Here is a 15,527-nt window from a genome sequence, read left to right as displayed (position 1 = left end):
CATGACATTACCTAAGATTACACTCTAATATCTGATCATCGTGACTTGGTGAACAGTGTTTTTCCTGACTGACGCGAAAAGCGAGGTTCCATTCATTCATTTTCATTTGGGGCGTGCCCTGCCGTGCTTCTGTCTGCTAATTTGCAGCAGGCTATTATCGGATGAAAGAAAAATAAACTGAAAGTTTTCGTGATCAAGATATAGCATACTTCTTAATTTTGGTGTCATAAAATATAGAAGCATAACATTAAATTGCCTAGAGTGTCCATGTAGAGTGTCAATGTAGGCCTATAGCCTACGTGTCTGCGCAAGTGAAACTGACAAACTGAACCTCTTAGTCCGGCAGCCATGGGGTCAGACCTGGTTTTGTCGGTTAAAGTTTTTTTTTTTTGCAGAATCTTGTAGACCAGGGGTATCTCTTTAAGATTTAGGAGGGTGCCCAGTGATATCCCTTGGGCAATTTTGTATATTAACCCTTTCTTGTTCAATGTATTGAATACAAGGTGAATAGGGTAAAAAAAAATAACTAGCAGATATCACTATGAAACTTCCCCAGTTTATTACTTACATTAATATGGAAAAAAAATGTATTACAAGTTATCTGAAATGTAATGTTTGAATATGCAAATTAGGCACAATCTAATTAAATATGTGCTGATTTGCATAAAGTTTAAAAAGAAAAAATCTGAACATTAGATGAAGCCAGGTTCAAAATGACTTTTTCATTGTGTTTACATATTAGATGAAAAGTCTTTTACACAGGAAATTTGTATTACAAGTTTTCTGTAATTTAATGTTTAAATATGAAAAAACCCAATGTGCCAAAATCATGAAATAGGATATACCTCTAATTTCAAGATGAGTAGGCATACTCATATTAAATGCAAATCAACTCAATTAAAATGTACTAAAATACAATGTTCTGTGTGATAGTTTTTCAGACAGTACATTCAAATTTGGACAATTTAACCCTTTACTAAGTGAATTAATGAATTTCAGATAATGCCAGTCAGGGATCCATGGGGTCAGACCTGTTTTTGTGGGTTATTTATTTATTCATTTTTGCTTAGACTTGTTGACTTGGGGTGGCTCTTTAATATTTAGGAGGGTGCCCAGTGTGATATCCCTTGGGCAATGTTCTACATTAACCATTAAAGCCCTATGTGCCGAAATCATGAAGAAAAAAAAATAGGAAAAGCAAATAATCAACTCAAATAGAATGTACTAAAATACAGTTTGCAGTGTGATAGTTATTCAGACAATACTTCATGCATTTAAATTGGGAAAATGTAACCCTTTTCTATGTCAAATAATGAATTTATAATTTCAGATATTGCCTGTAATAATTCTGAATATGTTTACTTTTCCTAGTATTAGTTCTGATAATTGTCCAGTTCTGGCTCATCCTACCCTAAAACATGCAGAGAATATTGTGCAAGGCACCATTACCCTGGCAACTGCATCTGTTAGAGCTACAAGGATTTTCACTCTTGCAGCCACATCTGATCATCTCCAAAATGTAGTTTGGTGCAAGTTTGACATTTTCTGGTAGACTGGTTGGGCTTAGTAACGAATCAATGAATCTTTCTTCAAATGGCAGTTGAATTTCCAACTGAAGTATTCATTCGCTTCAGGCTCCAAATACTTCAATACTTAAAAATGAATATTCTCTTTTTGAATGACGAGTTTAGGCTCTGAGCATAGACTACTACTGCAATAAAGAATAAAAATAAATGTATATTTTATACATATTAGAACAGTAGAACAGACACCCTGTAGAAATCAGCTAAAAGAGGGCAGTTTAGGCTAACAGTAATCATTTACATAGCATACATGCAGTAAGTCCTTCCACTCAGCAGCCATATTGTAGCACTTTTTGGGCACTTATCGGGCATCTATTTCGGCGTGCGCAAGACTTCACAACACCAACCTTGCTCCAGCAGTGAGATCACAACACATGAAAGGGGTCGGATGTGTGTAGACAACTGCCATATTGGCAGTGTTGGGAAGAATACTTTTAAAATGTAATCAGTTACAGAATACAGAATACATCCCCTAAAATGTAATTTGTAACGTATTCCGTTACATTACTCCATCTAAGTACCGTATTCTAAATACTTGGATTACATAAGCGCTGTTTTACATTTTATCAAGTGGGAAATCAAGCTGCTATTTCAGTTTGTAAGACCCACAGGCGATGTCAGCAAAAAACCCACAACTTAACTTTATAGGATAAACTGAAACATTATACATTTTGTTAATGCACAAGATCATCTCACAGAAATATTAGAATTTCAGTTCAAAAAGCCCAGAAATTCATGAGAAGGATTCTAAAAGTAACCCCTTATAATGGCCAAAGTAACTGTATTCTGAATACCACTCACTGAAAATGTAACTGTAACTAAATACAGTTACTCATATTTTGTATTCTGAATACGTAATCCCGAATACATGTATTCAGTTACTCTCCAACACTGCATATTGGTGTTACAAACTAACCCCATGCATTTCTAAGGAGGATTTTTTGAGTGTTGTGACTCCTCATTAGAAAGTCTCTGGTAGGGCCGTGGGAAGTGAGTTTTGGTTGGGGGTGCTGTAGTCTGGGGGGGGGGTGTTAAAATAAGTTATTGTATTTTATTTAAACGCCTTTCTCTGTTAATGGACAACAGCATACTGGCATTGCATGACACACAGCACAGGCATACATCACTGTCAAGAACATTATGGCTACACTACAGAAAAAATGCGACAAAATGTCGCAAACCACAGATTGATACTAACGCAAACAAAGTAACCGTCTGCTATCTGACGCTACACTAGTAAGGTAACAAAGTTGCTGTAGCCTTGCACCGAAATCGACGATGAACACGAGAAATATAAAACTGTTGAACACCAACATTAATAAAACGTAATAATTATTGACGCTTCTGACATGGGTGTCAAAACAGGCTAAAGACCCTATCGCACAGCATATTAGACAGAACACATTGACTCAAAACATATGCATAACATAGGCCTACACAACGCAATATTCATAGGCTAGCCTACATTAAATTGATCCACATATCACAAATATAGCCTACAACAAATGCTGACATCATAAACGCACAGTGTAGCCTTTAACCTACACTTTCAAAAAGAAGAGAAAGAACGCTCTGAGGAGGCCACTGAAACAGGCACGCAAAGACACAGATGAATAAGTTCATCTACCTCGCTGAAGAGAGCTCTTGTTTGTGGATGGAGCTTACTTAATATCCATGCCACCTTTCACCGTGGTGCACCGAGACTCCCCGATAACACTATGCATCATTTTAAGCTGAAGATTGAGGCGGCCCGTGTTCAGCTCCTTGGAAAACTAATGGTAATATTCAGCTAGCCTAATATGGCATATTGTCGAACCATAAAGCTAGCGTCATAGGATATCTCCCTCAGGTTTGTTTTGTTAATTTGTTTAGTTTTTGTTTAGATCTCCCAGGTCTAATGTAGGCCTAACATTTTTTAGTGCATAATAGAATAATAGATAGGGGGACGGAGAGCTTCTTTTTTTTCTGATCGTGAGTGGTATGACATTTAAATACGCGTGCTTTCCTGCAGGGGGCCGCACCCCCAGCACCCCTACTTCCCACGGCTATGGGTAAACCTCCATCCACACCTAAGAGACGTGCCATGAGAGATGCTATCACGTAGCACGCATGGATTAGTTTCCTCTCCCACTCTGAGAATGAAATCGGCACTTCAGAAGCACCTACATACACCAAACTTTCCAGTCTTATACCTAACTATATTTAGAAGGCTTCTACAGAGGGGTTTGTTGATATGTTATTCCTAGCCTTTTTATATTACATTTTATTCCTAAAAACATGGCGAAAATGTATTTTTTTTAAAGGCTATTGGCAGTTTTTTCTGATTTACGGAATAAATAAAAGAGATATCTAAAATTCCCTGTGTAAAAGACTTTTCATCTAATATGTCAACACAATGAAAAAGTAATTTTGAACCTGCCATCATCCAATGTTCCGATTTAGTTTTTTTTAGTTTATGCAAATCAGCACATATTGAATTAGATTATGCTTAATTTGCATATTTAAACTTTATATTACAGATAACTTGTAATACATTTCTTTTCCATATTAATGTAAGTAATCAACTGGGAAAGTTTCATAGTGATTTCTGCTAGTTTATTTTTTTTTACCTTATTCACCTGTGGTGCCTCGCCTTATATTCAACACATTGGACAAGAAAGGCTTAATATCGAGAATTGCCCAAGGGATATCACCGGGCACCCTTGAGAGAACCCTTGACAGCAAGAAACAGCAAAAAAAAAAAAACTTTAACCGACAAAACCAGGTTCACCTAAATTATGGCATTTGGCTGTCGGACATCTCGAGGGTAGGCCAGAAACAACTATATTTAAAACCACGATACTGTTCAAACGAGCGATTTGATAGCCTAATCCACTGCACGAAAAAAAAGGAAATAGCAACTTGTTATATTTCTAACAGGTGAATATCGTAGCAAATAGGCTAGTAGGCTAGCCTATGGCGATGGCAGCTTAAAAAAACATTTATTTCACTCATCTCGCTGAAATGAACGTAGAATGTGGCCTGTTGCACAAAGAAATTAATTAGGCAAATGATCTGCATCTCCGTTAACCGAAAGCTAGTTTTCATCTCTATTGTTGACGTGAAATATGTCTCCATAGTGTCAGTGAAGTGATAACATTTTGCAGTTGCAGGTAGCCAGTGTTCACGTCACGGGAGTCAGAAAGAAGCTACCAAGACGGGCCCTGCTCTGTTTATGTCCCTCCCAAACTGCGCTAAAATTGTGTAGGATATTTAACAGCCAGAATTTAAAAAAAAATGCCCGGGGAGGCCTACTCCAACGTCCATCTAGCTCTTGTGAAGTGTGAACTTCTACAACACTGCCTTATTATGACCGCCGCGCAGCGAAGCGATTCCGTCAATGATTCCCGGGACACTGAAAGACCGGGGTACACGAAACTTGGTGGGCATGTAACCCCATATGGATAGCATGGAACCATCATTTTTCGTTTTGATCTGTAGCCCCCCCGCTGGACTGGACCCCCGAAAGGAGGGTAGGGCAGACACAGTTTTCTGTGAATATCTCGAGAACCGTAGGGTTTAGGAGGACCATTTTTTTGTATGTTGATCTCAAGGGGCCATGTCAACCCATTCCATAACCACTCATTTCATGTATAGCGCCACCTAGTTAAACACAAAAAAGTAAAAATGAGGTGTTGTAATCGCAGGTATCTGTGACCTAACATAGTCAAAACTGCACGAAATTGGAAGTGTAGGATCATTATGACACCCTCTGTATGCACGCCAAGTTTCGTGGAATTCCGTTCATGGGGGGCCACACAATAAATTAATTTATGTTACTATACACCAACTGGCCTGTAGGTGGCCGGAGACAGTTTTCTGTGAATATCTCGAGAACCGTAGGGCCTAGGAGGTCCACCTTTTTTATGTATGTTGGTCTAAGGGGGCATGTCAACCCATCCCATTACCAATTATTTCATGTATAGCGCCACCTAGTTAAAAATTAAAAAGCAAAAAATTAGGTGTTTTCATCACAATATCTCTGGCTGACAAGGTCAAAACTGCACGAAATTAAAAGTGTAGGATCATTATGGTCATTTTTCATTTTGATCTGTAGCCCCCCCGCTGTACTGGACCCCTCGAAAGGAGGGTAGGGCAGACACAGTTTTCTGTGAATATCTTGAGAACCGTAGGGCCTAGGATGACCAATTTTTTCCGTATGTTTGCCTCCAGGGGTCATGTTAACCCATTCCATGTGCACACATGTGCATAAACAGATACACACGCACACACATACATTCACAGTAATCATACGTATGACACATACTCACACAGTAGACATATGTACGCATGCATGCACATGCACAAACACACATACGCAGGCAAACACACAAGCACGCACATACACACACACACACCCACACACATAAACATAAACGTGTAAACGCACACATGCACACAATTCAAGAATTTCTCAGAATTATGAACAGGCAAGATAGGGGTGGGGTTGTATACAGTAAAATTAATTTTACATGTGAAATCTATGAACTAATCATGTTTTGGTACTTGTTGTCTAGCAGATACCAGTGAGAATTGAGTGTGGATAATGCAATTTAGTGAGACAGTTAGAATCATATAGGCCTTTCAGCGTGATTTATTTTTGTGCAAAAAATGTGCTGGACTGGGCGGCGGTCATATTTTGTACCGCTCTGCGGTACATCTAGTTATAACCTTTATTTAATCAGGTTAGTCTCATTGAGATATAAAATCTCTTTTTCAAGAGAGACCTGGCCAAGATAGCAGAACAAATAGTTACAGTTTTATATAAGAGGAGGCATGTTATTTTGCCATATCCCAAGCACTATGTAGGCCTATTACAGTTTTTCTCGATTGTTTACACACATTTTCAGAAAGCATGCCTCATACTCTCAGAACTCTACACACAAATAAAAAAACTCACACACAATGCAAAACCTCTCAATTCTCCTGCAAAATGAAGTCTGTTGTCAATACCTTAAACAATACCTGTTGTCAATACCTTAAACAATGAAACTTTACATTCAAAACAATGTTATTTCTTCTCAAAATGGTATTTGGTTTTCAAATGACACACACAAACCATCATATGAGTAGACATTTATAAGAACCAGTTGAACACTGACATTCTTAATGTAAAACACTATGATGAATGGAAAACACTTCTCCATTCATCATGACTTGGAGCTTTCAGAGCACATGAAAGTTTCGTGTGCGCACACAAAACCTTTTCACATGAAACTTTCCTGTGCGCACACAGGAAAGTTTCACACAGGTGAGCACATGAAAGTTTCACGTTCACGAGCACATGAAACTAAACTTTAGATTTTGTTTTGCTCATGTCCCCTTAGGGGCTCCGTACAAATACACTGTAACAAATATTGTATTTACCCCCACAAAAACAATGTACACAGTGTACATCCAGGGACGGATTAAACAAATATGGGCCCCTGTGCACAATATCAAAAAAGCCCCCCTGACCGCGAGATTTTTCACTAAACGGACCGGACAACAGTTGTCATATTTCCGACGGACCGGTAGCAGGGACGTTGATAGTATTTTGTGAGAGGTGGTGCTGATCGTATTACGGGGGGTTCGGGGGTGTCTCCCCGGGAAAATTTCGAAATTCTGGCTGTTAAATATACCCTTTTAACGCAGTTAAAGAGCAAGCAGGGCCCGTTTTCTGTCTGACTCAGGTGACGTGAACATTGGCTACCTGCATGATAAGGTTTTCACTTCACTGCTGCTTGACACTAAAGGCATGGATACATATTTCACGTTAACAGTAAAAACTATAGCGTTTGGTAAATGGAGATGCAGATCATCTCCCTAATTAATTTCTTAGCGCAACAGCCCACATTAGCCTATGCGCTCACTCCAGCACAGCGAGACGAGTGAAATAAGTGTAGGCCTATCTGTCATCGGCATCGCCATAGGCTATTTGCTACGATATAAGCTACTGTTAGGCCTACATCAAGTCGCGATTTATTAGGCTATCCAATCGCTATGCTGTTTTCATGAACATTGCAGGAATCCACTTCATTCACCTATACCCAGAGTGGTTCAGTGTCAGTTTCACTTTCGCAAACACGCATACACATTGAATGAGCACTCATAGCCTACCACTTCCACCTAATGTTATGCCTCTATATTTTATGAATTAAGAAGTATTTATTGATCAGGAAAACATTTAATTTATTTTTCTTTCGGTCCGCGGTTCCATAATACCATTCAGTTGTGCCGCAAATTAACAGACAGAAGCACCGGGCACAATCTAGCCTAAATTCATGGCCATTTTTTTTTTTTAAATCTGAGGGCCCCCATTGGCTGAGGGCCCCTGTGCACGTGCACACTTGGCACAAGCCATGATCCATCCCTGTGTACATCCCAACCAACATAAAGTTACACATGTGGTCTACATACAAAACAACAGAAGATTTTACTGAATACAGTCACAGTAAAAAAAAAAAAACTATGCTGCATCCTCACTACTGTTTCATTCTGGCCACAGCACCTCATCCACATCACAAGCATTATGCTAAAGCTCTGATTGCTAATTGTAAAACTGTGTGACAGGTGTTGCCCGTGATGAGTCAGAGTGCATAGTAGGGCAATTCACTTTAGAATTTGAATGGCAATGTGTTCCTTGAGAAAACAGGAGATTGTCTTCATTACAGTTTTTCTCAGTTGCTAAAACACTAAAACCCATCGGCTGAAGAAAGTTATCAGTTGCTTTAACTCATTTCACTAATTGTTCAGTCTATTGTCAATACCTTAAACCATTTCACATGGTTAAACAATTTGCAGATCTCACTTTCAATTTTTAGCAAAACTGTAAACACATTCTCATTCTCAAAACACATTCTGCACTCTAATGCACATATTATCCATACTACAAGTGGCAACAATTACTGTAAATACAAATAGAGCAGTCATTTATTAAACACAACCACTCAAAATTGATTTAACTTGTTTCAAATTATGTGACACAACCAATATAAGCCAGTTCAGAGAGCAAACAGGTTATTGAAGGTGGCAATTGTATATTGCAGTGTTGTAGTCAAGTTACTATGCCTCGAGTCCGAGTCCAGGTTCGAGTCCCCAGTGTTCAAGTCTGAGTCAAGTCCAAGTCATTAAAAAAAAATTCCAAGTCAAGTCCGAGTTGAGTCCACTACTCATCCGAGTCAAGTCACTATTAATCCACGTCGAGTCCGAGTCGAGTCCCTATTGATCAAATCGCAGCACTAAAGTAAGCATAGCCTACATGTCGTTCCATTTTTTCCCATTGCAGATGAAATCCTTAAAAGCAAAACGGACAATCTTCTGTCTCCAAGCAGGGGTGCCATCACTTGTGTGAAAGTAGTATTGCCAAATTTCTTGTCAAACCCAATGTGTTGTATTTATTATATCGGAGAGAATACCATACCATAGCCATACCATAGCCTATAGGCCTACTCATAATAAATTAGCAATCCACATCCCAATCACACAGGCCATTAAGTCACATTATACTGTTACTGACTGCTGACAATTGTATAAATAAAATAATAAAACTGAAACACATCTTGAAAATTCATGTAAAATAGCTAAGTAATGATTTTTCTGAATACAACGTACATAGGCTAAACAAATATAACAACTCTTTCAGTCATGTATATGTTATGTTGACACGGCAAATAAGTTGTTCATGTCCAGGACAGCAAAAGGCACTGTCAACGATATTCACTCAGCCCCTGTCAGTTTAAATGACTGGAGGAGAGGAGGCCATCTGTGGTAAATTAATTCTTTATTATCAAACTCAGTTCTTACATTTTCAACACATCTCATATCAGTTACAGGACAGAGTTCTTGCATTTAACACATCATCAGATACAGGACAGAGTTCTTACATTGTAACACATCTCATATCAGGTACAGGATAGAGTTCTTACATTTTAACACATCTCATATCAGATACAGGACAGAGGATGGATGCAAACCAGTAGTGAGACTCGCATCTGTGGAAGCAGGCCGGTCAGGATCCGTGGGGATCAGTCCACAGGTGCAGGACACAACAGCACCACAGGATAGAGCAACTCATCACAGGAACCAGAACCAGAACCTGCCTTGCAGTCAGGCACAACACTGAACCCAGGTAGAACATCCAAATAAGAGATGATAACTGTCACAGTATCAATGTAAACACACAACATTTAGCTCTCGTCATGACAAATGTTTTCATGTGCATGAAGCAGGCCTTTCAAAAGGAACTTTACAGGTTCTAGTATTGGTGCAATAAATGGGATTTAGAACAGGAACTGTAAAAGTTCTTGTAGTGGTGCATGAAGTGGGATTTTGAACTGGAACTTAAAAAGTTCTCATAGTGGTGCATGAAATTAGCTAGAGAACAGGAACTTAAAAAGTTCTCGTAGTGGTACATGAAGTGGACTTGGGAACAGGAACTCTAAAACTTCTCATGGTGGTGCATGAAGTGGGCTTCAGAATAGGAACTTTAAACGTTCTTGTAGTGGTGTATGAAGTGGACTTTGGAACAGAAACTTTAAAAGTTCTCGTAGTGGTGTATGAAGTGGGCTTGGTCCCGTTTGTTTATCTGCTGGCAGGCCTTCTCCACATTCTTGGTTAGACCAGGGGGGCCACAGCTGAACACGCCGATCTTCCCCACCTGAACCAAACACACAGGAACCATCAGGAACCAGATCACTTTCATCAGCTTTACTATGAGTGGCTCAGACTGAGCTGGGGAAGTGTGTGTTAGTGCGTGCGCGTGTGTGTGCCGTAAGTTGGCCAGGTGCAGCGCTTGAAACCCTTGGCTCATGTCCAGAGGTCTGTGGCAGGTCTGATTGGCTGAATGAGTGTTATCTGCCTGCTGAGAAACTAAGCTGCTGGTTATGTGTGTGTGTGTGTGTGTGTGAGTGAATGATTGTAGTGTGTGTGTGTGTGTGTGTGTATGAGTGTCTGGTTTGGGGGTGGGGGGTATAGGGGTGGAGTTGGAGTGTCTGGTTGTGTGTGTCTGGTTGGTGTGTGTGTGTGTGAGTGCCTGATTGGTGTGTGTGTGTGTGTGTGTATGTGTGTACCTCAGGATGGACCTCCTGCAGAGAGCTGAAGAAGGACAGGAAGGGGGGGCGGCCAAAGTGGGTGATGGAACGCAGTCCTGTGAACACACTCCGATTCCACACCTTCTGGAAGTGCCGCTCACACACATACTGACACACACACACATACACACACACACACACAACACAATCAATGAATAATTAACTCAGCTATTCAAATATTAACTGTTAAAGTCTATATTGTCCAATTATTTTCACCGATAAGGAATCAGTCAGAATAATTCAATAAAAGTTGTGTACTCTAGTTTCAGCCAGTTTCAGCCAGAATGTTCAGTATCAAGCAGCCAATCAACCAAAACTATCACTCTGCAGCCAAGTTGAGTGAGAGATGCTGTCCTGTCTTCCTGCATGTTAATTTTTACCAAAGATCCTTCAGATGAGTGTCAGACTGAACGTGTCCTTCAGATGAGCCATCTCTGAGTGTCAGACTGAACGTGTCCTTCAGATGAGCCATCTCTGAGCGTCAGACTGAACGTGGACATGTCTTTCAGATGAGCGTCAGACTGAATGTGGACATGTCTTTCAGATGAGCGTCAGACTAAACGTGGACGTGTCCTTCAGATGAGCCGTCTCTGTTTGAACATTAACTCGGTTCGCACTACTCGGTTTGTCTCCTTCAATGACAAAAGAGCTGCCTCGAATTCTACTTTCTTTTGAATGGAGTGTTGGCATGTTAGAATTTAACGGTTGAAGTATATCAAATGCAGAGTGATTAGTACTGGGGAAGAGTTTGCGTCGTGCATCGTGTTGTATCCTTCCAAAGGATATCCCCACTCATGGAATGCCTCTTATCCAATCAGAAATGAAAACACGATCATGTTCGATAATCTATAATACTACATGTTTGATGAAGTTTGATGAACCAGTCAGAATAATTCAATAAAATTGAATTGTTTGATGAACCGGTGGGTTGCCAGTTCGAACCCCGACCAGTAGGAACGACTGAAGTGCCTTTGAGCAAGGCACCTAACCCCTCACTGCTCCCCGAGCGCCGCTGTAGCAGGCAGCTTACTGCGTCGGGATTAGTGTGTGCTTACCCTCACTGTGTGTTCAATGTGTGCTTGAGTGTGTTTCACTAATTCACGGATTGGGATAAAAGCCCAAATAAGAGACCAAATTTCCTTCACGGGATCCAAAGTATTATACTTATACTGTTAACAGACTGGATTATTGTAAATGGACGGAGTTTCCAGGGGGAGTGATCTAGAAACTGCTTACCAGCATGGTGGTGCGGAGGTCAAACTTCTCGGCCAGCTGGGTGATGTAGATGTGCACAGAGACAAGGTCCTGCACGTCCGCCTCCTCCACCTCCCTTATGATGTCCGACACCCACTCAAACTGCTTCTGCGTGCGCGTCACCCAGATGAAATACACCTGCAGAGACCACAGCCAGTGAGCTCACACACAACACACACATTAACTCCACACACAAAACACACACATGTTAACTCCACACAAAACACACACATGTTAACTCTCACACAACACACACATTAACTCTCACAACACCCACATTAACTCTCACACAACACACACATTAATTCACATACGACATACACATTAACTCTCACACACAACCTATGTTAACTCTCAAATACAGTACAACATATGTTAACTCTCACACAACACAACACTTGACCAAAACACACAGTTTCTCAGTAAAAGTATTTAGTAAAAAGATTTTAGTTCTCTCAGCCTCTTTTAGTTCTAGCTCGTTTAGTTCCATGAGACGTCTTTCAGGTTAAGCTCAGTACCTTCTTACACTGGACCTTGAATTTGACTGAGGATTTGAAGATCAGGTCCTTTAGTATGGAAGCAAAGGGCGTGACTCCGATGCCGCCGCCCACGAGGACAGACACCTCAAAGTCTGTCCACTCTTGGTGGCCCTCTCCGAAGGGCCCGTCCAGGTACAACTGCAGACAGGGAGGGGAAAATCAGCAATCACGAGTGTGTGTGTGTGTTTTGAGACGCTACATGAGTGTGTGTATGTTGAACGGTATTCTAGCCTTGGTCTACCCCCCTACTTCCAGGCGCCTCTGAGGGGTGTGGTATACTCTGTGTCTCTGTGAGTGTGTGTGTGTGTGTTAAGACACTACATGAGTGTGTGTTGAGACATTATGTGTGTGTGTGTGCATGTGTGTGTGTGCTTGCCTTTGGGTACCCCCCCGCCTCCTGGCGCCTCTGCGGAGAGTAGGACTCGCGGAGCTGGCTGGTCCAGGGCCCGACAGCACGGATGTGCAGACTCAGCGTCTCCTCGTGGGGCGCCGAGGTCAGTGTGAAGGGGTGGTACTCGTCCGTACCCAGGTCCAGGCACGCCACACGGACCCACTGGCCCGAGCGGTACACAAAGCCCTGCGGCCGCTTAAACTCCAGGTACGTCACACCTGGACCCCAACACACAGAGGTGATAGCATCAGAATACACTGAACATCAACATCAACTTCAGGCCATGCTGAAGTCGTAGCGGCATGCCACCGTTTCAGGTTTAGGTGTGTTAACAGGTTCAGTTCCTAGGCTATGGTGAACATGCTAAAATCTTAAATTCAATTCAGTTTCATTCCAATTCACCATCCATGGGTTGAGAAGCTGAAATCATGCTTCTTGCTCACTTAAGCTATATTTTTGAGCTTTTTTATTAACCTTAAATGACAGGATAGTGAAGATCAGACAGGAAATGAGTGGGAGAGAAATATGGGAAGAGGGCTCAGGAAATGGCCTAAAGCTGGACTTTAATGGGCACTGGACCCGAATGTGCATGCATTCTAGCCCTGCTGCCTTCAAGGGAGGTATTTTTTTTATTCAGGAGAAATGTAAATGAGGATCTGAAAAATTTAAATGTAGCCTCTAAAATCTCTTAGCCTGCGTCTCCCACATCCTCGCCGCTTCCTGCTGAAACAGTCCTACAAAGCTGTTGTGAATAACTCAGATGACGTTTCTTCAGTTTCTCTGAGTTCATCTAAAGGTGAGCTGAGGGGAGGTCTCACCTGAGGGCAGGAGTTCGGCCTTCACCACGGGGATCTCCACCTTCTTGCGGTTCAGGCTGATGAGCTTGTCGAAGAGGAAGAGCAGGGCAGGAGGGATCAGGTAGATGTAGAAGCGTGGCTGCTGCAGGAGGGCGAAGCTCCCGTGGATCACCGTCTAGGACAGGCAGACAGAAAGACAGGCAGGACAGGCAGACAGGAAGAACAGGCAGGACATGCAGGACAGGGAGGCAGACAGGAAGAACAGGCAGGACATGCAGACAGGAAGGACAGGCAGACATGCAGGACATGTTTAATTTTAGAGAGAGTATCTAACCCAGCTACTGTACATCACAGCTCTGAGAGAGTATCTAACCCAGCTACTGTCACAGCTCAGAGAGAGTATCTAACCCAGCTTCATCACAGTCATCACCGTCTATGCATGCAGGACAGGCAGACAAAGCACACACACACACACGATTGGAGACTGCATCTCCAGCCCGCCCCATTTGGGATCTCATGAAGTGCCTACATCACACACAAGTGGTGGATTTGAGAGAGGGTGCAGTAAGCACTCTACTGTATTTCCTGTGGCTCACCAGCAGGTAGACGAAGACGTAGAGGTAGTGAGTGACCCAAAAGCCTCGGAAGCTGACCCGTCTGAAGTAGCGCGATGCAAACACATAGATGAAGGACAGGACTAGGAGGAGGAGGATCCCTGTCATGCCTGGAGAAGGAAGAGGGACAGGTGTGTGTGTGTGTGTGTGAATGAAAAACAGGTGTGTGTATGTGTGTGTGTGAGAGAGAGAATATAGACTAGTTTTAATGAGTCCCGATAACCTTTTATAAATGGTTAAATGACTCCTAAAACATAATGGAACTCATTTTCATACACTCTTACCTGGAACTGTCTGGAAGAACCAGAATGTCCATGCCAATGGCTTTTCCGAGCTAGAAAACAGAGAACAACCAAAACAAAATCATATAGTACTCAAGGTTTATGTTCACAAAGGCTTTATACTGCCTGTGCAGTAGACCATTAACCTGACTCTCGCCAGATGAATTTCGTTCCGCTTAGCTCCGCCTAGCTTCACTCACATCCATCTAGGACCTCTTCCGTTGAGAGTGATTTCTGCAACCGACTTTATGGTTCAGCCAATCAGGACGCAGGGCGGGAGTTTCATAGATGGGACATAGTGTAGAAGCGACTGTGAGACTGTTATCAGTGTCACAGGTTGGCTTCGATGTGAGTGGTTGAAGTAGCACGTCAATAGATGACGGACAAGTGGCTTATCCAATCATATGCAAGCATTTTTTGATTAGGCCCAGCCTTCTGAAGCAACACTTCAATGGATTGATCCCAGATGGATGAGTGGAGCTAGGCGAAACGAAATTCATCTGGCGAGAGGGAGGTTAGTAGACCATGGGGCCTTAGGTTAGAATGAGGCACAGCCTTGTGCCAGATTTGTGTAAAACTCTTCAAACACCCTTGGCTTGCGTTGGCCATGTGTTTGTGCTGTACACTCCGTAGCTGGAAGACTGAGAGCTAACAGTATGAAGCTGTGTTTACACTCCCCAGCAGAGCGGCAGAAGTCTGCTGTTTAACTGACCTGATGCTGCTGTTTAACTGACCTGATGCTGCTGTCTAACTGAACTGATGCTGCTGTCTAACTGACCTGATACTGCTGACTGCTGTCTAACTGACCTGATGCTGCTGTCTAAATGACCTGATACTGCTGACTGCTGTCTAACTGACCTGATGCTGCTGTCTAAATGACCTGATGCTGCTGTCTAATTGACCTGATGCTGCTGTCTAACAAAAAATCGTGACTGCTCCCTGTGCTGTGGACAGTGAC

General features: G+C 42.0%; 1 protein-coding gene across 1 annotated transcript in view; it reads right to left on the bottom strand.

Annotated features, from left to right (window-relative positions):
- Positions 1-9,367: 9,367 nt before the first annotated feature.
- The window catches only part of duox (dual oxidase), a 33,236-nt gene continuing 27,076 nt past the window's right edge, over positions 9,368-15,527 (bottom strand). The window contains exons 27-34 of the mRNA XM_076268307.1: positions 14,573-14,622; positions 14,271-14,398; positions 13,696-13,849; positions 12,863-13,095; positions 12,466-12,624; positions 11,930-12,085; positions 10,673-10,801; positions 9,368-10,260 (exon numbers count right to left, since the gene is read on the bottom strand). Coding sequence (XP_076124422.1) covers positions 10,138-10,260; positions 10,673-10,801; positions 11,930-12,085; positions 12,466-12,624; positions 12,863-13,095; positions 13,696-13,849; positions 14,271-14,398; positions 14,573-14,622 — 1,132 coding nt within the window. The 3' untranslated portion in view covers positions 9,368-10,137. The remainder of the gene's footprint in view (positions 10,261-10,672; positions 10,802-11,929; positions 12,086-12,465; positions 12,625-12,862; positions 13,096-13,695; positions 13,850-14,270; positions 14,399-14,572; positions 14,623-15,527) is intronic.

Source organism: Alosa pseudoharengus, unplaced genomic scaffold (genome assembly GCF_046254945.1).
Source record: "Alosa pseudoharengus isolate Yale_2024_CS ecotype anadromous, Long Island Sound unplaced genomic scaffold, YU_APseudo_1.1 YU_APseudo_1.1_scf_10, whole genome shotgun sequence".
Classification (NCBI taxonomy): Eukaryota; Metazoa; Chordata; class Actinopteri; order Clupeiformes; family Clupeidae; genus Alosa; species Alosa pseudoharengus.
Note: the sequence above shows the minus strand (reverse complement) of the source record. Positions and strands in the feature narration are given on the sequence as shown.